The sequence below is a fragment of the Aedes albopictus genome, chromosome 2 (assembly GCF_035046485.1).
Source record: "Aedes albopictus strain Foshan chromosome 2, AalbF5, whole genome shotgun sequence".
In the NCBI taxonomy this organism is placed as follows: Eukaryota; Metazoa; Arthropoda; class Insecta; order Diptera; family Culicidae; genus Aedes; species Aedes albopictus.
Genome location: NC_085137.1, coordinates 252,859,044 through 252,884,015, shown reverse-complemented (window position 1 = coordinate 252,884,015; position 24,972 = coordinate 252,859,044). Strand labels below are relative to the sequence as shown.

Below are 24,972 nucleotides of genomic sequence, written 5' to 3'. Positions count from 1 at the left end.
AAGTTCTGGTAATTCAAGGACTCACGTGCATTCTTATTGCAGAACACATTCTCTAATTTGACAGAGTTTTGCAACTAGCCTAAAGTCCCGGGTTTTTCTTTGTTGTCCTGGGACTAAACTAGAAGCAAGACATGGATGGGGCTAGAGTTCCGATGCATGGATAAATATCAGTACCACCGTTTTGTTTTTCTCTGAATTCAAAAAGATTGTGTTTGATCAGGGGCGCTCTTTCACTGGGATTTAAATCTCTATGATAACGGAACCTTTTCATCGCAATCGATTTCTTACACCTCTGGGATAACAAAACAGAAACTGTACAGAAATCGATGCTTCATTGCCTCTCAATGACAATGGAGTAGTACGACATGCACTAAATACTAAGGATACGGGTAATGCCACAAAAGATCTAAATACTGGTCGCAGTGGCTCACCCGAACAGAAAAAAAGGGCCCTTTGCATTCTCTCCGAAACAGTTTTGTCATACTTTCCTCTCACTATTATGACTATATCGTCTGCAAAGCCCACAACTTCGAAACCTTTTTCCTTCAAGCTTCTTAGAAGATCGTCTACAACTAAGGACCACAATAGTGGTCATAACCATTTTTGGAAGCAAAAGTTTGATTCTCGCGCAAAACGTAACGCGTGGAATGTGTCTTTACGTATCTGATTGCGTACTAACCTATCAAGGACTGTTAAGTTCTGGTAATTCAAGGACTCACGTGCATTCTTATTGCAGAACACATTCTCTAATTTGACAGAGTTTTGCAACTAGCCTAAAGTCCCGGGTTTTTCTTTGTTGTCCTGGGACTAAACTAGAAGCAAGACATGGATGGGGCTAGAGTTCCGATGCATGGATAAATATCAGTACCACCGTTTTGTTTTTCTCTGAATTCAAAAAGATTGTGTTTGATCAGGGGCGCTCTTTCACTGGGATTTAAATCTCTATGATAACGGAACCTTTTCATCGCAATCGATTTCTTACACCTCTGGGATAACAAAACAGAAACTGTACAGAAATCGATGCTTCATTGCCTCTCAATGACAATGGAGTAGTACGACATGCACTAAATACTAAGGATACGGGTAATGCCACAAAAGATCTAAATACTGGTCGCAGTGGCTCACCCGAACAGAAAAAAAGGGCCCTTTGCATTCTCTCCGAAACAGTTTTGTCATACTTTCCTCTCACTATTATGACTATATCGTCTGCAAAGCCCACAACTTCGAAACCTTTTTCCTTCAAGCTTCTTAGAAGATCGTCTACAACTAAGGACCACAATAGTGGTGAGAGGACTCCTCCTTGAGGGCAACCTTTCGTTGTCCTTACTGTTATAGAAGAACTTCTCAGCTCAGAGGTGATTTCTCTTTTTGCAAGCACAGTATAAATCCAATGTATGATATTGCGCATTTCCCACCCCACTGGACCCCTTTCGCAGTTAGTATAAGTGCGGGATCGTGAATAAAACTGCGATTTTGCATCGAATCGTGTCGGTGTCTTCTGCGCACTTATGCATTACAAAGTGCTGAATAAGTGCGCAGAAGACACCGAAACGATTCGATGCCAAATCGCAGTTTTATTCACGATCCCGCACTTATACTAACTGCGAAAGGGGTCCAGTTGGGTGGGAACTGCGCAATACATTGGTCGAAGTTTTTGTTCTCCATGGCACGCTTCATAGATGAATAGGAGGCATTATCAAATGCTCCTTCTATGTCTAAAAAGGCGCATAGAGCTATTTCTTTTGCTGAAAACGTTTTTTCCACTTTTGTTACTAGCGAATGAAGTGCTGTAACCGTTGACTTACCAGATTGATAAGCAAACTGGAAGTCAGATAGGGGATGCTCTTTTATGTAAGAATTGATAAAATCCTTCAAAACCTTTTCCATAGGCTTCAACAAAACTGAAGAAATACTAATTGGCCTGTATGTTTTGGGATGCGTCTTGTCTCGCTTCCCCGTTTTTGGTATAAAGATAACTTTTACAAGTCTCCATTTTGATGGAACGTAATTCAATCTTAAACTAGCCTTGAACATCTCAATTAGTGATGGAACCAACACCGCTTCTCCATTTTGAATCAGTGCTGGAAATATTCCATCAACTCCTGCAGATTTAAAAGGCTGAAAAGATCTAATTGCATTTTCCACTCTGGCCTTCGTGAAGATTTCATCAGCTAAATCTGAGGTGGTGTTTATTGTACTAGTTGACTCTGAAGAGTTTATACTAGGACATCCTTCACCTTCCAGAGATATAGTATCATTGGAATCCACACTTAGAACCGAACCCGGAAATTGGGTTTCCATCATTAAATCCAAAGTTTCACGAGGAGTTTTGGTAAAAGCTCCATCGTTGCGCTTCAGGTTTCCCAATTTATTTGAATGATCTTTTGCGAGCGTTTTCTGTAGTCTTGCAACTACAGGAGTGCTGTTTATGTTTTCACATGTCAGCATCCAAGACTTTCTTTTAGATTTTCGTATTTCGTTGTTGTACTCAGTCAGGGCTTTCCTGTACTGAGTCCAATCTTCCGTTTGTTTCGCTCTATTGAACATTTTACGAGAAAATTTTCTAAGGCGATCCAGTTTAAAGTTCCACCATGGCACGTCTCTAGTAGAAGACGGTTGTATGGTGGGACAACTTCCGTTAAGTTAATTGATGATACTTTCATTTACCCTTTGAGAAAATGATTCCAACTTTTGGGTTGAATCAATAGTTTCTCCCATTGTAGATGAATGCGTATTCAACAATTCTACATATTGATCCCAGTTTGTCCTCCTGGGATTTCTAAATGCGGTTCTAGAGTAATCTCCACCACTCCAATTGAAGATTATGTGTTTATGATCAGATAGAGAAATCTCATCTGACACGTGCCAGTTTGTGATCTTGTCAAAGATTGCAGCATTGCACAGTGTTAGATCCAAGACCTCTTGTCTGATTACATTAGAGAAAGTAGGTTTATCACCATTATTGCAAATGTCTATATTGTTGGAAGACAGATACTCTAATAGTGACTCACCTCGACTGTTAATATCCGTTCTACCCCAAACCGTGTGATGCGCATTGGCGTCACAGCCAATGATAAACGATTTGTTGTTTTCTTTACAGAATTGAACAAATGATGCGATCTCAGGAGGAGGTACCTCAGGAACATCACCAGGAAAGTAAGCTGAAGCCACAGCGATCTCAGTTTTACCTCTAGTGGTTGGTACCTCTACCATGACCGCAACAATGTCCTTTCTGATAAACTGTGTAATAGGATAGCATTTTAACGTTTTGCGTACTAAGACAGCGGTTCTGGGAGAATCTTGTTGCTCATTATAAAATAGTTTATTTTGTGTCAGAACACCAAGAATCTTTCGTTCATTGGACCACGGCTCTTGAATAAGCGCCACTTCCAGTCCTTCTTTTTTAAACCTTCGACTCAACACAGCAGAAGCACCTTTTGCGTGATGAAGGTTTGCCTGTACCAACTTAATTCCTGCCATAAAAACATTTCATTTACCCACTTTTATTAAGCCTCGGAATTGAGGCGTAAGAAAAGTGGCCGATTATCCCGGAGACAAATAAGGTCCACTGCGTCATTGCTCCGTTTAACACAGTAAGGGCAACATACTGTGGAGGGTGCCCTGGTACTCCACAGGCTCCGTTCACGGTTAAGTTTTTATTAGACCCCCCTAACCATTCATTCCTAGGCACGGTACGCTTAACACCATGAATTAGGGGTCGCTTGTTTGGTGGACTTTTACCATCGGATTAGGCAATCCGTAGTGATATTCTTAGCCAGTTGAGGTAACTGCTACCGCCACTACACGGCTATCTAGGCTGATCGGGAATAGACATTAATATTGATGATCAACTTCTTTAGAGCCCGAACAGCCGGCAATGTTGTCCTTGCCTCACAATAGACAAATGAATGCCCACACATACACGCAGCGAAAAAAAAAAACTATCGAAAATCATCAAAATACCTACCTTCTGAATTTTTGCTATAACTAAAAATTATGGATGCCATAAGAATTCCATATGAAAAATGGTCGTGTTTGTTATCACCAGTTTCATAAGATGGATATATGAGAAGAGAAAGCAAAATCCTAGAATGATGCAGGCTGGAATCGATCCATGAACGCCGTGATCACTAAGCTCGAGTTTAATCCACACGGCTACCGACGCTTGAGAATACCATGTTGCTAAACATATATAAAGTCTAATGCGAGGTATGTACTTCAAACGGAATCGCTCAAGTAATTTCTGTTCAGTGCATTATTTTTCCGTGACCGGAATGGTCAAGAAATTTAACAAAGCAAATTCCATTTGATTTGATGTTTCGTTTCAGTCCTGTACTAGGATCCGGAATAAAGTGACACTTTCTGATTTCTTGAGCGAATCCTTGCCTGAATTTCCCACGCATCGAGATAGGCCAAGAAATTTCTTGCGATCAGCATACTACCCATAAACTGTTAGACGATTCTGCGTCGTAGCGCGACCTTATGGAATTCATCATAATTATTAAGAATTATTTAAAGGCAGTTTTAAAAGTTAGGGGTAGGCGGGGCATAATGAGCAGGTGGGGCATAATGAGCACTTTGTATTTTCACTGTAAATCTTCAAATTAACAAAACAAATTGCTTGATTGTAGCCTTATTATCTAAAATCCAATGAGTTGATGACAAAACATTAGTCAAAAAATCCGTTTACCTTGAAAAATTATTTAAAAAGGCGTAAAGTGGTCATGTTCTGGGAAAATATTATAAGAATCAGGTGACCTAAAATAAGGTTTTGGGTATCGAAATCACAACTTAGTGGGCATTTATCGATTTTCTTGATATTCCCTAGGCCAATGAAATGTATTTGTAACACTTTTAAACTATTTGTATAATTACTTTGTTGAAAAAATATGCTTCAAAGAGTTGGTAGTGAAGTGGGGCAGAATTAGGGTGACCATATGGTATCCTAAAGGAGGACATGTCCTCCTTTTCGATCAAAAATCGAATGTTCTCCTTTTCCATGAAAATGTCCTCCTTTTTGAACTTATAACTTTTATAAAATCGTATGAACAGCTGTTAAATATTTTTGTTTTAGCTACTACTTATTATTCAAAAGTTATTGTTAAGCTATGAAAAGCACCAATTACGTTTTCAATGGGTAACTAAGAGTTATGTTTTCTAAGCTAAATTATTGGGAGTACGTGTCACATTAAATCGAACTCGCAATCCTTACTGCCACTTATGAGGAGTGTATACCGATTTTTTTTTATAAAAATACACCAAACAGATTTCGAAACACTGCCACAAGAAAGCTTTTCCAATTTTTCCTGAAAAATATAGTGAAATGTTAACATAATGTTTCCATCGTGGAGGCAGTAATGATACTGCAAAATCTTTTGTTTTACAGTTTCTAACTGTAATCAGTACAATACAGTAGAAACAGCCGTGTTTATTGATGAAAACTCTTATTCGATTGGCCCAAGTTACTAAATTTTCGAAAAAATCTCTGTAAGTTAGAATAGAATAACAGTAATAGTAGCCAAGTAAAAGTTAACGAGTTCAGAAAGCTGAGATGACTAGTGAAGTTCATTGATGTATTTTCGTTTATTATTTATTTTAGATTGCTTCCTTGTTATTCAGCTTTCACTGCTTCAATTCAACTGTTGCACAAAAGAAAGCATAAGTGATTGAAACATTGCAAGTTCTCTAAAATTATTGAAAAGGGTACTTTTTATGAGAAGTAAACCAATTCAGTTAAACAAATAACAAGTTTAAATTTCAATGGTTATAATGATATCAGTTTTTATTTCTTCTTCTTGTAGAGTTTATAAAATGATATGGATGATCTTAAAGAATTCAATCGACGTTTACAACGCAAAAACATGTTAGTTGAGTGTTTCCGAGGTGAACCAGCCAAGAGCTGAAATCCTAGCAAATAAAGCTTGTAATAATAATGTTAGTTGGGCAAAACAAATCCCATATAAAAGTATTTTGTAAACTTGGCTTTATTTTTTTGTATTTTCGTGCTGTTTTAAAAAGTGTCCTCCTTTTCTCGCAAATGTCCTCTTTTTTCAACCGAATTTGGTTAAAATGTCCTCCTTCACTTTATTTCCATATGGTCACCCTAGGCAGAATGAGCAACTAGTGAAAAAATAATGAAAATGGTAAACATCTTCCACAACCAAATTTTAATTTTGGTTTTCTCTGTTTTGATGCATATAGTAAGGTTTTGTCTGTAACTTTCAATTTATTAGCTTTAAAATTTCAGTATCTGTATATTATCACCGTTTAAAAATTCCTCAATAGAAGACTCATTGGAACCCCTCAGTTCCCTACAAATTAAACCCCGTAATCCCTTCAAATTCTCATTGATTGTTGCCGGTATGCTTTATCATTGACAAGAATAGTCAATTAGCATTTGATTGTGTACAAAACTGATATTGATCATCTTGCCCCACCTAGGGTGCTCATTATGCCCCACCCCCCAAAACACAACTCGCGATTTTATACGTTTTTAAAATCATAAAATTCTACAACATTTATAACTTAATTCGGAATTTCAACGATTAGCTTTTGTCAGTTAAGGTTTGAATGAGGATTGAACGTTAAAATTACACATTGGTTGCACTTAATTTATTGGATTTGGTGGCAAAATGCTTAAGCTGCTCATTATGCCCCGCCTACCCCTAGGCCTTATGAAAATGTTAAGTTTATTTGGCTGAGTGTATGGCGACCAGGGTGCAAAATGTTCATAGTCATTGACTGAAAACGAATTGGAATGATGCTGCACTGAATATTCAAAACAAACAAATTCATTTCCGCTCTTCCTCTTCAGACAGTCAGTCAATTCGTAGTCATTGAATTTGAAGCCGATCGAGAAACATCTTCATAATTACCTACGTTTATGGCTACGATTCCTTCCAAAAACACTGTACAACAATCAAATGGGAAAAGATCTGTGTAAAGCACCGTTAAATATAATCGAAACGTTAATAGGGGTAGGCGGGGCATAATGAGCAGGTGGGGCATAATGAGCACCTTGTATTTTCACTGTAAATCTTCAAATTAACAAAACAAGTTGCTTGATTGTAGCCTTATTATCTAAAATCCAATGAGTTGATGACAAAACATTAGTCAAAAAATCCGTTTACCTTGAAGTATCAATCAAAATGCGTAAAGTGGCCATATACTGGGAAAATATTATAAGAATCAGGTGACCTAAAATAAGATTTTGGGTATCGAAATCACAACTTAGTGGGCATCTATCGATTTTCTTGATATTCCCTAGGCCAATGAAATGTATTTGTAACACTTTTGATCTATTTGTATAATTATTTTGTTGAAAAAATATGCTTCAAAGAGTTGGTAGTAGGGTGGGGCAGAATGAGCAACTAGTGAAAAAAATAATGAAAATGGTAAACATTTTCAACAAACAAATTTTAATTTTGGTTTTCTCTGTTTTGATGCATTTAGTAAGGTTTTGTCTGTAACTTTCAATTTATTAGCTTTAAAATCTCAGTATCTGTATATTATCACCGTTTAAAAATTCCTCAATAGAAGACTCATTGGAACCCCACAGTTCCCTACAAATTAAACCCCGTAATCCCTTCAAATTCTCATTGATGGTTGCCGGTATGCTTTATCATTGACAAGAATAGTCAATTAGCATTTGATTGTGTACAAAACTGATATTGATCATACTGCCCCACCCAGGGTGCTCATTATGCCCCACCCCCAAAACGCAACTCGCGATTTTATACGTTTTTAAAAACATACAATTCTACAACATTTATAACTTTATTCGGAATTTCAACGATTAGCTTTTGTCAGTTAAGGTTCAAATGAGGATTGAACGATAAAATTACACATTGGTTGCACTTAATTTACTGGATTTGGTGGCAAAATGCTTAAGCTGCTCATTATGCCCTGGGCTTGGATTATATCTTCCAGGAAGCTTTGATTTCAGGCATGTGGTCGATGGCCTTTGCAGCAATGATTGGAATAGCTGAATGTATAATCAATGGCAAACAATTCTGTAAGAATCAGATCTTCAAGTCATCTGATATAGTTATACTGATCATGACGCTGCATAGTAGGTATATCGAACATTTGTCGAAGTCATTTATGTGTCGGGAAAATATAATTCCAAGTTGGAGAGAATATTACAAACTGAGGGAGGGTAATAGGCCCAGTCAGACCCCTGAATGGGCAATGTGGGTTAGTTTATGGGAATGCCATTGAAGGTTTGTAATATTCTCCGAGGCTTTCGAAATCCAACAGGGCGCGTCCCCGGGTTGCGGATAGGGGGAAAAGGGAGATTTTTCACATTTGTACTGTAACACTAGTTTACAGCGTTTTTGAACTCGGTAAGCTGATGATCATTTTTGGTGTAGAATCATGCCCTGAGTTCGAAAACGCGAAGGATAAAAATTACAGTAGAGCGGAAAATTTTTCGACTTTCCATACAAGGTTGATGATTTGAAATCGATTTTTGTTCTATTTTTAAGCAACGTCGCTCACTTCACACACCTCATTCTCCGTAATCAATGCTCCGATTGAGCTGAATTTTTTACTGTAACTTGCCTACATATGATATGTCAAATAAACGTCGAGAAAGAATTTTTAAATCGGGTTTTTCTTATTCAAAAAATTACATTTCTTCAAAAAATTTTGGGAATTTTGCTAAAATTTAAGGAGATCGTCCCTAAAACTCGCCAATATCTTGAATTTCATCAATCTGACGCAAAACCTGTATTCAGATGACCGAATGGTATTGTTTTCAGCTTTTAATTCATGGAAAAAGATTTATAATTGGTTGAACAAAACGCAATCTATTTGAATTTTAGTAAATTACATATTTTAAAAAGTTGCAAAACTCGATATTGAGCTAAATCTCAAAAACTGTTCTACTTTAAATTTTTTGAAGGTCGGTTTCGAAATCAGCACTAAATTGTGCTTCAAAAATTTTGGTCGTTGACAGAAGTTCACGACTTTCGTTTTATTTTGTAAACTTGTGTAATCAGCCAATGTGGTATTATCTCCTATGGTGTTGTAGTGCGAATGAATGATCTCATTCTATGGGAATTCGAACCTTGTAATTTATTGTTTATCAACTTCAATTTTCTAAGCTTGATAAGGTTTTGAAGACAAACATGAGATGAGAGAATTGCCTAATAGGAAAGTCACATCAGCAAAGCTTTTACATATGCAAATGCTATCCATGGGGTCATGTCTAGCATTTAATATGTATGGCAATGACTGATTCTTACCTAGCAGGGGTACTACAAGACCACGCGGACAATTCGATTAAAGGCTTAATTGGGGATAATATATTTTCCAGAACTGAAGGGACATTTTTTCCGGGGTGACTGGCGAGTCGGAGAGGGTAGAAGTTTCCGTTTGTTATAATTGACAAAATAAACAATCGGGCGCTTTTTTTTTCTATGACTTGCTTGGTATTTTGTGAATTAATGTTTTTTGGTTTTGGAAGGTATGCGATTCACTATTGAGCCTTAAAATTATTTTGCATCTGAATAGCATTGATATTGTCAAGTCTGTACCAACATCCTAATCCCACACCAAAATACCCTTTTTCTATCCCATGGCGTTTATGTGGTCAGCAAAGACTATTCAGCCATTACCCCTCCTTATCATCGGCTTTGGACTGACTTGCGCTCTCATTGCCCCACCAAATAATGCTGCAAAATGAAAATGAAAATGAAAAATGCTTAAGCTGCTCATTATGCCCCACCTACCCCTATTTTATCAACAATTTAACACCTTGTAAGATTTTTACAAATATTCATTGACTTTCATTCAGTTGACAAACGAGTATCGAGCAGCTGAATATGAATATACAGCCAAGTGAATGAAAATCGCCGCACGGTGAACTTCAGCTCGTCTGCTCGAAAATTTGGCACCCTGATGGCGACACGCGGACCGACGAACCCGAGCTACATATCACTTTTCACTGAAACTGGTAGCTAGGTGTCTACTTCTTTGTAGCACCACCATTCTGAATGCCGTTTGTATTAGGAACTGCCGTAGATCGGATAATTGAATAAGAACAACACTGTTCGGTTCAAAGGTTGGGAACCACCAGGGTGCCAGGCCGCCATTTTTAAGAATCCAACATCAGTATGTAAACATTTGTGTATCCACAATGGATTCCATTGTGGATACACGATAGATGTTGGCTCCTGTCAGATGCATTAGGTGGGATTGGGGTTGCCACATACGTGTTGGGAACTAACTAACTGAATCATTTTATTGTATGTCAAAGTACAAAATATCGTGGCCTTCTTGTTCATCAAGCGCCTACTCTCCAACACTTCTCCTCGATTGGTGAACACCTACTGCTTCTCGGAATCTTGCTGGCTTTTGTGGTGCCAGTATGCCTTTAGCTTTGTAGCATGTGGCAAATAGCATAACCAAGTGTTTTATTTGCCCTGCTAAAAGAGCGGTGCCCTCATAATGTCCCATTTCCAACAGGCCCTTCATTCATGCGGTATGACAAGGATTTTTATCATTATTCCAATACTATGGAATAGAAAAACTGGACATATAAGCAGTTTTAATGCCAACAATTCTTAGAACAACTCACAAATAATTTTAATGAAGAAGGAAAAAAGCCCCGGGCTTCCCACAAAAACCATTTTTGGTTCAAGTACTGCTCAAAATCAAATAAAAACTGAATTGCTCATCGCATTTGTACCTCCGAGGGGCCTCCACAATCCTTAATCCGGGCCTGATTGTTGGGTTTTTGAACCCCGAAAGGAAAACAATGTCACCATAGTCAGACGTCACACTTCGAACATTTTCCGATTCAAATTTTAGTCTCGGAAACAGATTCGCACGATGTACGATGGCAATTACAGGGTGGCCACACAAAATCAAAAATGAAATTCTCGCATTTTTCCCGACTTTTTTCCGCATTGATTTAAAATTTTCCCGACTTTTCTCTAAATGTTTGATGAGCTTGTAAAATATCTAAGAATCCAAACATTTAAGTGGATTTGTAAAATTTACGGTGTGATTGTGATACTGGAACAGTTATGCAATTTTTGAAGCCGTTAATTTCACATGTAACATATGTTTGATATTTGCTTCTTAAATTAGAGGACTAATAACGATACCAATGCTTGAAGTTATTTGTGTTGGAATTTCCACAATATTTTTCGTCGACTTCTTAAGAATTACTTGGCGAAGTTCCAGCAATAAATCTGGTCGGACAACTGAAGTATTCTCTGGTGAGTTCTTTATAGAGATTTTTTACGGTATCCCGAAAATTCTGGAGATGTGAATGATGGAGTTCTGGTATAATTCTGAATTTCCTGGAAGAAGTTGAGTACAAAAATACTGAATGTATGTGTATGTATGTGATATTTTCTCACATTTATGGTAATAAACCAGGAAGTATATCCAATAATTAAATTTATACATAATAATATAAAATTCCTTAATATTTTGCCTTTTTAGCCCCTCCACCCCTTCAAAATTTTTTTGGTAGGATTTTGCATTTTGATGAGGCAGATAAAAAATATTTATCAAAATATCGGGCTTTGGTGAAAATTCTTTATTTCTTTGCCAATTTAATTCTTTTGTAATTCTAAATTATACATAGTTTAATAATTCGTAGAAAGGGGGTTTTCAAGGTCTCCATGAAAACTTATGTGGCAAGCTCTAAGAAAATCAACTAGCAAAACTGGCTTCTGAAATTGTGTCCAGAAAAATTGCAGAACTCAGAGAAACTTCTGTGAATTTTTATGAGATTTTCAAGTATTTCTACAAAACTCCTGTAAAAAATCTTTTTTTCTGGGGTAGACTATGAGAACACTAGCAACAAATTCTTTGAAAGTATTTGTTCTCCAAAGTTTTAAAAATACATATCTTCCATTTGAAATTGTAAAGAAACTCCTGAAAATAAAAGACAAATCATTGACAACTCTAACGTAACAACTGTTTTTAGATATTTTTGAGGAAATCAAAAGATACTTTGGACTTAATTTCTAATCTCAGGTGGAAACTGATGAATAGTGGAAAAAATATCGCAAAATCGAAGAATCTAACCTTTTATTATAATTTCTCTAAGAGTTTAAAATTAATCTTGTACAGTCATAATTGAGTTGCATTCAGAGCACTGGATTTCAAGGATAACGCGAAACAAATCTGATATATCGACTGTACTGCCCCTCTTCGCATGTCAGTCCCATGTTGTATTTCAAAGTGCCTACCTTTTGTACTATAACTCCAATTATTTTCAAAAAATGTATTCACTTCATACATACCATCTTCATGGCATATTGAGCTGTGAAATTAACGGGAGAGGCGGGAAATTTGTTTTAAATTAACTCGTTAGTGACAAAAATATAATTCGTATTAGAAACGACATGGGACGGACATGCGAAGAGGGGCAGTGTAGGGTTATAGGCCTAAGAAATAGGCCTAAAATTCTTCCAGTACATGATGTGTTTTTCTATTTTATGATTTTCAAGATTTCAGTAACAATTCTCGCACAAAAATCTTGCAGAAGTGCTTTTATGAATAGCTCCAATAAAAACATGAAGTAATTCTTCAGATACATATTAGCAAATAGGTGAAAACAATCTTTCACAATGTTCACATTTATGTTTCAAAGAATTCATATAAGAAGCTTTTCATGTTTTCCATTAGTTACAAAAATAATTCTTTCAGGAGTTTTTCTTGAAAATTTGTAGGGAATAATTAGGAAGATTTCATAAAAAATCTAGAGAATCCAGTCTTCTGGTTTAAACGTCCAATTTCGCTTCCGTTTTATGTCAGTTATTGCAAAGGAACTCTCTAGGAAAATTCATCCAATGCTTCTACTAAAAGTTGCTAAAAATGCCAGAAACTTTTTCAAAACGACTGAATTCTTATGCCTACAGTAACTTTTCCAAAACCATTAAACATGCCGCTATCCAAAATTCTTACTATTTGGCGATTGCAGGGAGCTTTTCTATGAACTCATCCAGAAATTTTGCTAGAAATATCATTAAAAAATCCTAAGCGATAATTTTAGGAATTCATTTACTAACAAATTTAGGAATTGTTCAAATAGTTTTGTTAAGAACTAAAACTAAGCCCAAAACTCATCCAGGTCGGCAAAAATCCTTAAATTGTATCAGCAGGAACTAAAACAGAAACAAACTATTTTTGTCTAGGTTTTAGCTATAAAATCTTCTTCAAAGTCCGACAAATTACAAAATCAGTTATGCGAGAATAGAAATGATTCTACGCAAATTTTCATAAAAAGGATTAAAATAAGTGCACTGTAGATATATGATTTAAAATTTCTAGAAAATGCGTTAAAACCATGTATTGAAAAACTTATAGATATACCAACCAACGAAATCAACGAAATATTTCATCGACAAAAACCCTTCCACAATTTGAAGATTTTCCAGCTAAAATTATTTTTTTGATATTTCCAAATCGTCTTAGTTTTTTTTTCAGGCAGTTGACAATAGACACCCAGCAAATCTTCGTGATAACTCGATAATGTTCGGACAGGTGTCTCCCCGCATAACCATGAACCATACTACTACTGTTCACCATACTGTTCGCTACTGTTAGCTACAGTATCTCAATCGTGTGGTATAACATCCGAAGCAACAATAAACCAACACTACCATGAATGGATTCAACAGTGTGATAGACGGTTATCGAGCAAATTACAATATGGGGAATAGGCGGTTAAGTTATGTTACCATAAAAAAACGCCGATTTTCTCGAACAAAATTTTTCGTCTACAGTTTGACAAAGGGTCAACATACCATCCATTTTTTTGCTCGGTTCACTATCAAGCAAACAGTTCCAGAACAGTTGACCTATAAAAGCGGAATAAAAATAAGCACTGTATGAGTATTAGTTGCTTTATAATGCAGTATGGTTCCATAGTTCTCTTATTATTGTAATAAAAAAGATGTTTTGTTTTGAAATATTACGTTTATTTTGCTATTTTATTTTCACAGCGCTGGTTGTTGTCTTTTACACTACAATTTTTATCATACTGAAATTTATGCCATTTCTTAATTCCTTTCTTACTTTATGCCACTGTGCATGCGTTACATGCAGTAAAACATATTTAAAACTATTTTAAACATAATTTCCGAAAATCGCAAATCTAATCCAACCATCTTCACACTTTTAAAGCGAATCTCTCACCGAAAGAAAAGTTCAAGCTCGACAGGGTGCGGTTTCAGTCCGGCAACTTTGTGCCCTCCAGGTTGACCTCCAGCTTAACTTATCCTGCAACTACGAGTCCTGCATATTGTCCATTGGAATGCATCAAACACCAACTGAAATAAATAAAATCTAAATATTTTGTCTGTTTGTAATTCATATCGCAGCTTACCTATTCTTTTTGCCGTTTGTGGGTGCAAGAAGCTAGCCACTGCGGAATCCATTCCGCGTTCTCCTCGGTTTTTGTTTGCGCCAGTCCAATGTGTTCACTCCGGATAACATTTTTTTGAAGATTGTGAATTTCGTGCGAAGTTCATGAACTGTACAAACCGCTCAAACAAATAAAAAAGAAACAAATAAATCGAACGAAAGCAGTAGAAACTTGTGAAACCGATTTGTTTTATTTTTTCACTTTGCATATTCTGACAGAAAACGCAGCGCAAGAGCACAAAAATATCGATTACAAATACTAATGCGTGCAACCATCTGACAAATTGTTAAGAATTAGTTTTATACAGTGAAATGCTTATGCGTTAGTGTGTTGCGCCATTGTGAGCACGAACTGTTTGGCATGCGGTGACCGTATATTGCCACCATTCATTACAAGTTTTGTCTTCATATTGTTTGACAATGTGTGAACACTTTAACATACTGTTACTGATTCACATAAATTATTCAATACGTTTTTTATAGTGTGTTGCACTAGATTCCATATTGCTCAACATTAAAACAAATGTTTGTAGTAATGTCACAGCAACAATTAGAAGATAGTTACTGTTTGGAATGTATGAGAAGTTGTATTTTTCTATGCGGGTCGGCAAATTACGCTGTGTATTGTGCGAAAAATAATTACATTTTGTTACGTTTGTAAATAGTTGTGAACATTTTGTCAGTTGATTTTCCATTTTATACTAAGGTTTGTACATCTGTCCCTGAATTTGAATGTGCATTTGTAGTGCTCCAAACATTTTAGGAGTGATCCAGTACAAAACACACAAGCCGTCCCCTAACACGGACATCAAATTGTAGACGGCCTTGTGTTGTTGCTCAAATCAGGATGCCCCCTTAGGATTAGAAATTCCTAGATCAAAACAAGCTATGAATGCCGCAACAGATGCTGCGAACTAAAAGGCGAACTGCCAGAAAAAATACGATTACAGGATTGACTGATGGACCAAGAACAAAAATGAAACCTCGTCATCCTGGGTTCGGACTTAGTTATCTATTTGGATAACTGGGCACAATTTATGTTATGTTTTGCATGTTTGTGTTTTGTGCATTTGTAATGTTCCATTTTATTTTGCGTATCTAAGTTCCCAGACGTGGGGCCCGATACGGAAAATAAAATGTGCATTTGTAAGGTTCCAATGTATTCGTTATATTTTACTTTTCGTATCCCACTAGCTTCAAAATATGGGGCTCGATGCGGATAATAAAATGCGCATTTGTAGGGTTCTTTTAGCAGTTGTCTACATTGTGGTACCCATCGGGAGCACAATGCATTTGTAGTGTTTCGCAAAACTTTTTTTCCGTTACAATTTATTTCTGGCAAAATTTCGTGTACAGGAATTCATAACCTCATTACGTAAATTTAAGATTTAATCGTTGACTTGAGCATCCGAGCAATATAAAAATGTCATCCGGATGATCTGTATTAAACAAAAAATCAGATGCAATTCAGAAAGCAACAGTCATCATCAAATGTTTGGATTTTAGAATTTCAGCGTGACCTTCAAAGCCTTAATCAGGTTGATTGAAGTAAGGTATAATTGTGAAATTGTGTAAGAATCTGAATTTGAAGTGAGTTGAGTGCTAAATCTAGGTTTGGGTTTAAATTCTACAGCCGTTACACATCAATTAAAAAATTCCCGATCATGCACAAAATTCCCGACTAATTTCCGCATTTTTCCCGATGAAATCCAATTCTTTTTCCCGCATTTCCCGAGTCTGTGGCCACCCTGCAATTATAAAAGTGTTATGTCTGTTTGTCTGCGATGTCACTTTTTTCCTTCTTCGTTAAAAAAAAATGTATGAGTCGTTATAATAATTGTTGGCATTACAACTGATTATATGTTCATCAACCATTTTCTCTACTTTTGCATAGGCTGTTCTTTCGAGTTGCACTTTTCAGGAAATTATCGGCATAGCAACTGCTTACTTTTTTAACATAGATTTTTCCTTGTTTTTTGTATAGGCTGTTATTCCGAATTGCACTTTTCAGGAAATTATGGGCGTTACAGCCACCACCGCACAGTGGCCGGAAGCCGGACAAAACCTCAAAAATCGACTTCAATATTTTATTTTCTTAATATTTTTCTTCCATTATAAATACTTCAACTAAGAAAACCCCAAATTTTCAAGAGATTTGGTCGAAAATTGAGTCTTGTAGATTTTTTCAAAGTAGAAGTTTTATGTGCTACAATATTAGTATTTATTGTCTTTATTTTATGAGCTTCCTTCATGAGTTCGTTGTAAAAGTTAGGAAGACTTGAATAATGTGACAATTTTTTTTTGTGTTTTTGGGTATGAATAACCATTACATTTCAGGGATTGTTTGGAATTCAATCACAAAATTATTATGTTTTTACAATATGTAAACATATTGACTTTTATGAAATTTTGAAGAAAAACTTCGTATTAAAGAGATCCAGTACTTGTTTAGGAAACATCAGAAAACGACGCCGTATCCCGGATCTGACGTGCAATTTTGTCTAATTTTTGGCTATATAGGTCACTGTTTGCGCATTTTTGCGCTAAGCGCGAAATTTTTTTTTCTATCAGGTCACAATGGAGCCGCATGGTTGTGGAGGAAGTGATATTGTTTGAAGTTTAAATTTTATCTTAACATACAGTAGACGTTCGATAAGTGCAACATGTTTACGTTTCACTTACCGAATGAAATTCGATAACTGCAACAACTGACAGACGTCACATTACTGTCAGTTGCTGCAGAATGCAACCAATGTGCATACGAAAAACATCGCATTGCAACAAAAGTGCATGCGAAAAACATCGCATCGCTGTTGGCATTTCATTTTGACGGATAGCGGTGCGATAACTGCAAAATTGTTGCACTTAGCGGACTTGCAGTTAAAAAGCATTGCAGTTAAAGCGTTTGCACCGAGCGAACGTCTACTGTAGTTCAAATTGACTTCAGAATACTAACAATTTAGTGTAACTTTCATTCTGGTAAGAGACTTTCACCAAGTCAGATGGTCATAAGGGGGGGGTTCTTTGTCTGATAATATAATAATGTAATGGCCACAGCGATTTTTTTTTATTATTTTTTAAATATTATTTTATTTTTTGACAGAAAAACACAAGAAGGTGGGTGCTTTAGTTTAAAACAGTAACCTGGAGAGGAAAGGAGTGATGACTAAGTATGAATAAGCCTTTATTTTCTTAGACACTACCCACATGTTGCTTTACCAGATACAACTAACTCTTTTAATCTTCAAAATAAAAGAAAGACGAAAACAACCGTGAAAACATGTAAAAATAACTACAAACCATTGCTCATTGATTTTCTTACAGTGGTTGCTTCTTCGATTCATCTCAATCGTTGGAATTGCTCAACAACCTTGGAAGCAATCTCTTCACGAACTTCTATCGAAGTTTCAATATATAGTGACACAAACTCGTCGACATCTACGTGTTTCTTTTCTACACGCACATCGCTACAGTTCAAAGCAACAATCATCTAAAAAAATATAAAAGGAATTCACTAAACGGCGTTAAATGCTACGTTAAATATTTTTCTGCGTAAACGTCGCGATCACTGAGGCAATCTTTGAATATTTTAATTGCAGTTTTATGAAACGAACATTTTACGCTCTTTAGTGAAACCCCTAATATTGGTTGTTAAACTTGAAGTTTTATTGTATGTTATTCATGCAGTTTCGATAAACACATTTCTACTGAACGACACACAGAGTGATAAAGATTTTGAAAACATTTGCTGGAACTCTACTGTTCATAAATATGATAACCGATCTCTGATGATCGTTTATCAAAAACTCCCTTCAATATTGCGAATATGAATTGCCAATTCTTTATAGATAAGGCATTTTATGAGACGTTTCAAATCAGCTGTTTTTTGAATGTTTACCGGTTTTGAAGTCCAACCGGTGGGCCCATTTATTTACATTTTCGCTAGCATAACATGTGATATAGGCCCATCCAATAAACCAGGTTCATTTATCTGCAAAAATGCGTCAATCCGCCCACTATAATTAATATCCTTAGACCTTGGGGATGTTTTTTTCATCTGCTAGTGACATCATGCAGCTCGGGGAATTGATACATGCCTCATTAGAAACCAAAACATCTCTGCCAGCAAAAATCTGATTGGCGCTCACCACATGTTATGCTACTTTTCGCGAAAACAAAAACATCACATGTAAACAATAACAATGACCGGCCCACCGGTAGAACGTCTCGTAAAATAGCTTATAGGGTTGTATCGGTTGCTTCGACAAGTGATAGCAGGGATCGATGTACCTTAAAACCCAAACTCGGAAGAGCATATATGAAGTTGTTGAAACGAGATTGATAAAAAGCAGTTCAAATTTTACGCAGTTTACTATATTAGACTATCTGACCCTATAACGATTGAATTAACACGCCTCCGTGCACCCACCGTAAAATGTCACGTGTTCTAAGGGCAGTCCCTGAGAATAGACCACGTATTGTCAGCCAACATTACACGCTCGCGTCAGAATACCCATTTTTTCATTGCTATCTCTGTCGCTCTTCAAGAGGCTCCATTTAAAAATACCCATTTATAAGTTGGGCCGCCCAACTTCAAAATGGGTATTTTTAAATGGAGCCTCTTGAAGAGCGACAGAGATGGCAATGAAAAAATGGGTATTCTGTCAGGAGCGTGTAGTGTGTATCTGAAATGATCCATTGAAAGAAAACGTAGGTGAACGATTTTTTCTAATGATTTATGTAGTTTTGAAGATTTTGGACCACCCTAACAGCAACAAATACACACTTATAGTTTATTTCAATATCAATACATGATTTAAGAACCCCCAAATTAAAGGCTTAATCAAAACCTACGTTCAGAAAGCACATCGTGATAGCTTATTATCGATTATTTTTACATGCTTTCCATAATCAGCAGATTTCAAAATTTTGAACCACCCTAATATAGTAAAATCAAAATATATGATAAGTTCCAGATCAGAAATAGATTTAGGGAACTAAAATCATCATAACTTGTGAATTTTAGCAATTTCGGTTAACATTTGCAGGGCTGTTACAAAACTGTCGATTTGGAAACCGCAAAATCCGCGCCAAGCCATTTGAAATCCGCGCCGAGGTCATCAAATCCGCGCCAGTACAAAAACATATGATTTTGATGACTCAAGCTCATAAAAAGCCTGATTTTTTTCAATTTTTCGAGCATGTTTTTTGTTGCACTCCTGATGAAGATCATTTCTAATGTTAAAACCGATTTTAACTGTTATTAATCCATGCATCTTCCACATCAACCAAGAAATGTTGCAAACAGGTAAGTTTTTTTTAAACTGGAATAAAAAGTTTCGAATAAATAGTTCCTTGATTGCTGGTCAATCAGGGTGACTACTATTTTACGAAAATGGGATTTCCTGTTCCCTGATACAGTTCCAAAAATGGAGATTTTTCAAATAATTATAACCACCATTATTGTAGAAATCCTGCTATAAAATCTGTAGTAAGTCTCAGAAGATCGTTCGAGAGAACTGCAAGAAAATTTTCAGATTTTTTTGAAGATACAAATTGAGTAATTGATTTTAGCGTAATCCATTGATTAAAAAATCACCAATTCCAAAAGGAATAAAATCTAAGGGTGATATTTATTAGAAACATTTCATAAAAAATGTCAGGCAAATGTTCTCACCTTTCAACAACAGGTATGTAGAGAAGTATTAATTTATTAGAAATTTAAGATAAGAGTTTCTGCCCATACCACGACCTTGGAAATTCAGTAAAGATTTCAACAAGAATGTTCTGCATAGGATTCCAAAAGCTCCATGTTTTCATGTAAAAAAATCCTCCACAATTCTACCAAGAAACCCTTTATTAACTGTGCTTGCTACTCCCCTCTCAACGAATCCTCCGATTGGAAATCAAAGATAAATTTTATCATTACAACAGAAGTTTATTTTTAGGATAATTCTACCAGAGTTTTTAACAAAAATCGATTCGACAAAAGATCTACAAGCAACAGAGTCAACTACAAAACCAATGATTTTCTATACAAGATTCTTCTAATTCAATCAAAAGCTTATCCAGTGAGAAAGTTTATCCAAAATTTGCAAATTCCATAAAAAATAGATTTCAGAATTATCAAGAAACTCTAGGAATTTATGCAGAAATCTTGCCATGATTCAGTGTTTTTCGAACCTCAGACATTACTAAATAAGTTCCGTCCAAAAAATTCTATCCAAAAATTTAGCCGGGTTAAGACAGAAATGACTTCAAGAGGTTGACTACGAAATTCAGGAAAGGAACATCTCTGTTTTCAAAAATTGAGCGTTTAGTGCAGTGCAACTTATTTAGCACTCCAAGCTAGCGACTAGTAACATCATTTTTACTCAATTACAAAATTCATAACTCCAATATGGAAATGTTCTTGATTTATTCTGATTGTGTTGAGCTACATGTCTACATATTAGATGTAAGTGCATTTGAAAACCATTTCCGCAAAAACCGCGCCGAAATTAGCAAAAACGCGCCAAATCCGCGCGAAACACAAAAACCGCGAAAAACGCAAAATCCGCGCCACCTGTAACAGCCCTGCATTTGAGGTTTTGTCCGACTTTTGTATGGAGGCCCGCCACTGTGCACCGGTGTTAACCTTTCAGGACGCGCGCCATCAAATAACCGAAACTGCACCGCGCTCGTGCTGTATACGACGAGTGAGGTTTTTTGGTAGTGTTGTACTTTTTACTACAGCGCGCGTCCTGAAGGGTTAAAATTGCTTAAATATTTTTTCTGGGGAATGTTATAGAATCGCTTTTTTTTCTACACAGTGCTTTTCAAATGGGTACTGGGTACCCGGGTATCCTGTCGGCCACATAAGGGTTAAGAAGGGTCGACGATTTAGATAAAACTAGTGCTTCGAAAGAATAGTAAAAACAATACGATAGGAACGAATATTTCATGTAATTCATTAAAACATTAAGAAACAATGAACGAACAAATATAACGAGTGAGTTATTTTATGTTTAAAAAGGCGTTTTCTCATTATGAGCGAGCAATACTTAGGAATAGTCGCTCGTCGAGCTATCATCATATTTGCGACTGCGACCCCAACCCCAACCCCAACTATCAAGGCTGTCGTCCGATCGGTATCTGTCGTTGTACGGATTGCAGCTTTCGCACAGTTTCTTGCCATAGTCCGAAGCAAGAGTTCGATAGACACCTGCCACACATGATTCACCTAGGACAACCAAACCTTTTGGTGTACTCCTTCCAAAGTTGTGGATTTTCAAATGTTCTCCATCACCGATCCAGCTGAATGTGAACGAATAGTCCTTGTAGGCACAGATTTGAATTTCCGGGAAGAAAATGGTCACCTCGTCCAGGTTGCGACGGCTAAAATCGTACGCCACGCTGGCAATCCTTGTCAAAGATGGGTAGTCACTGTCACCATCACTGTTATAATCTGTGTCAGAGTAATCAGGATCAAAGCCCGCGGGTTTGACGTCCACTTTCAAATCCATGTTTCCCTTCAACATGAAATCAACTTGTTCAGAGCGCGGTACCTCTAAGATGAGTAACACGCCAACCAACTTTACGCATTTCTGGAAGCGAAGTATTGAAGAATAACTGTCTTGTGGAGGGTGTGTTGAATCCAGTTCCATTTTCTCTAGTGTGTAAGTATGATGCCTAACTTTGTTTCCTTTGAAGAATGGAGCTTTTTTGGATCGAACTAATGCTAGCAGTTCCTCTTTAGTGTCAGGAGCGACGCCATTAGAGGCAATCCAGCATTTAATCGCTTTCGTCAGTAACACTTTGCTGCAGTTCATTTTCGTGCATGAGATTACCTTTCTTATAACGGACAATGGGACTGTGCGAAAATCCTCGGAGGCAAGTAACTCGTTAGCAACATCGGAAAAGTATCCCACACATCGGTTTACGACGTCCGGTAGATCGCTTTCGACAGCCATCGACACGATTGTCCACAGTTGCTTTTCCCATTTAATGACATTTTTAGTAAGCCATTTGGAGTACTCTGTTTTGAACTTCGGTTCCATTAGAAGCATACTTGCCAGCGAATAGAATTCCATTCCTTCTTCCAAGGACATCTGGCTCAATGTGGTATCCCATCCGAAATACATGAACCGCAAACACTGCTGAAAAGTGGAATAGGGCACTCCGTGCAGCCGGATCTCCGACTTTTTAGCTTCGATGAAGTTTCCGTACAGCATCGTTCGGAAATAGTCAGACATTGTGGCCAGCACAAGCCGATGAGCGGGTATGGCAACTGTTCCGTCTGGGATTTCCTTATCTTGATCAACGACGATGCTGATATCGCTGTGGGTCGGGTCGTTGAACAAATCTTTCACATAGCTTTCGAATCCTTCGTTCATCATCTTCGTTGCTGGAAGGGAAGAATGAGTTGTCGAAACACTAAGACACGTATGGCATAAAGAGTGTTTAGATAACGTTTAAATAGTTATTTATGTAACGAGTTGCAAACAGTTATTTTTTTTCAGCACGAGTCGTACATAAATACGATAGTGCTGAAAAAAAAAGAGTTCTGCAAGGCAAGGTTGCAACCATTCATTTTCAAAGATTTACATTCATTTGCTATTATCATCTCAGTTCAGAAGCATGCTATCGAAAAACAATGTATGGATGAATTTCACCTTGTAGTTTTATCTGAAAGTTTGCCGAATGACATTGGGGTCGCAAACGTATACCAAAGTCGTGAGCGAGCTGTGAAGGCAACTCTCCACGCGGTGAATGTAAATTTCATTCACGCTGTGGGGAGTTGCCTTCACAGCTCGCTCACGACTTTGGTATACGTTTGCGACCCCAATGTCATTCGGCAAACTTTCAGATAAAACTACAAGGTGAAATTCATCCATACATTGTTTTTCGATAGCATGCTTCTGAACTGAGATAATAGCAAATGAATGTAATTTTTTGCAAATGAATGGTCGCAACCTTGCTGCAAGGAATTCCAATCCACATTTAATGCAATGATTTTTCATTATACAACTAATTTGAGTTGTATAATGTTCATAATGCAACCCAAATGAGCTGCATTATTATAAAAGCGGCAGCGAGGTACACCGAATCTTTCAGCAGGGTTTGTTGATGGTTTGATGGTTTGTCATGTCACACGCTATAAAGCTATAATTTCTTATTAATTAATCAGTTCTTAGGGGGGCTACACACCAGTCAAACGGTTGGTCAAACCTGGCCGCACGGTCGAACAACTCGCTCAGACTTGAGCTATGTTTGATAGATTGTGACAAACATTGCGTCAATCGGAGCGAACTGTTTTTTGGCCACACGATGTTTGACCAACCGTTTGACTGGTGTGTAGGCCCCCTTATAGGGTGCGGGCACCGGTTTTGACCAGTCACACGTCAAACACCAAGGAAAGTAGCAAGTAAACAAACCGATTATTCCATGCACCACCCAAAAATGGGTAATTGTATTCGTAGATTGATTTTTTTTTTCGTCGCAGAGCTTTATACTGAAAATTTGTTCCACAAATTTTGGCTCTGGGGGAGTTTTAACCCCCCCGTCACTACGCCAGTGATCTGTACGCACATCGCTTAAGATGTGATTTGAGAAAATTTGGCTTTGAGCTCATTTCAAATCTCGGCCGACCTATTACATAAGTTTTTTTTTTTATTTGCAAGAATAACATATACATTCTTCAGAAAAGTTGTAGATCTATCAATTTTGAGCAAGTTTGCTGAAGACAGTTTTTATGTAGCTTTAAAATTGAGCGATCTAGAGATATTTTTATAAATAACCTTAGGGTGGTTCAAGAAAACCAGGTTTTCTGGCATTAACTTTTACAGTTTCGATTTTTCATCAAAGTCGCCCAAGAAACACTTGTAGAGCATTTGAAGACGCGTCGTTTCGTGCGCTGAGATGGTTTTTTTTTGGTTCAATAGTTACAGATGTCTTTCTTAAAAAATCAATTTTTGAAAAGGTGATATGACGGGTTGGAGCAAACATAAAAAATATCTTTTGCCCGCATTCAAAAGAAGAAATGCAAATAAAAAAGTTTGATTTTTAATTTCTTTGAAAATATGGACCACCCTTATTTTCATGCGTATTGGAAAGAGGGCCTTATTATTAGGGACAACTTTGTAGAAGATCATATTTGTCTAAAAACTCATTTGAAGGCGCTGAACGCATCTTCCCTTGTATGTAAATCTAAATCTGGTTCTTGGACCACTGTGCATTGGCTTGACGAACCCCCTCCCCCTCTTCTGCGACTAAGGTGGGAGCCCAACGTATCTAAATACCAAGGTAAGAGATTCCGAAAAATGCCAAAAATGAGAATCACCAACCATCTGCGTTAGTTATGAAAAATTGGTGTTTTTACACAAAAATGTCATTATTTCAGCAAAGTTTGTAAAATTTTATTAGTTTGGATGTTTCTAAATGCTGAAAAAAATAGGTTTAGATCCAATTAAAAAGAATTGTTCCGATTTTCAAATGGCGATATTTCCTGTTTTATTGCATGGAGGTCACATTTAATCCAGTGAGATGCAATTAAATAATTGCTTCTAAGATGGGAGTGCTTATTTTCTTAAGAAAATTTGC

At 36.9% G+C, this 24,972-nt stretch overlaps 1 protein-coding gene and 1 long non-coding RNA gene across 3 annotated transcripts in view; both read right to left on the bottom strand.

Annotated features, from left to right (window-relative positions):
- The window catches only part of LOC109427877 (kelch repeat and BTB domain-containing protein 4), a 49,457-nt gene that overhangs the window by 7,931 nt on the left and 16,554 nt on the right, over positions 1-24,972 (bottom strand). The window contains exon 2 of one of the 2 annotated variants that reach the window (XM_019703461.3): positions 21,251-22,777. The exons of the other annotated variant lie outside the window; for it this stretch is intronic. Coding sequence (XP_019559006.3) covers positions 21,435-22,769 — 1,335 coding nt within the window. The 5' untranslated portion in view covers positions 22,770-22,777 and the 3' untranslated portion in view covers positions 21,251-21,434. Of the gene's footprint in view, positions 1-21,250; positions 22,778-24,972 lie in introns of those variants that run through there. 2 annotated transcript variants of the gene reach the window in all.
- LOC115267219 (uncharacterized) lies at positions 14,048-14,992 on the bottom strand. The gene is made up of 2 exons (XR_003897665.2): positions 14,354-14,992; positions 14,048-14,297 (listed from the first exon to the last, which is right to left on the bottom strand). It is a non-coding gene; the product is annotated as an uncharacterized LOC115267219 (long non-coding RNA).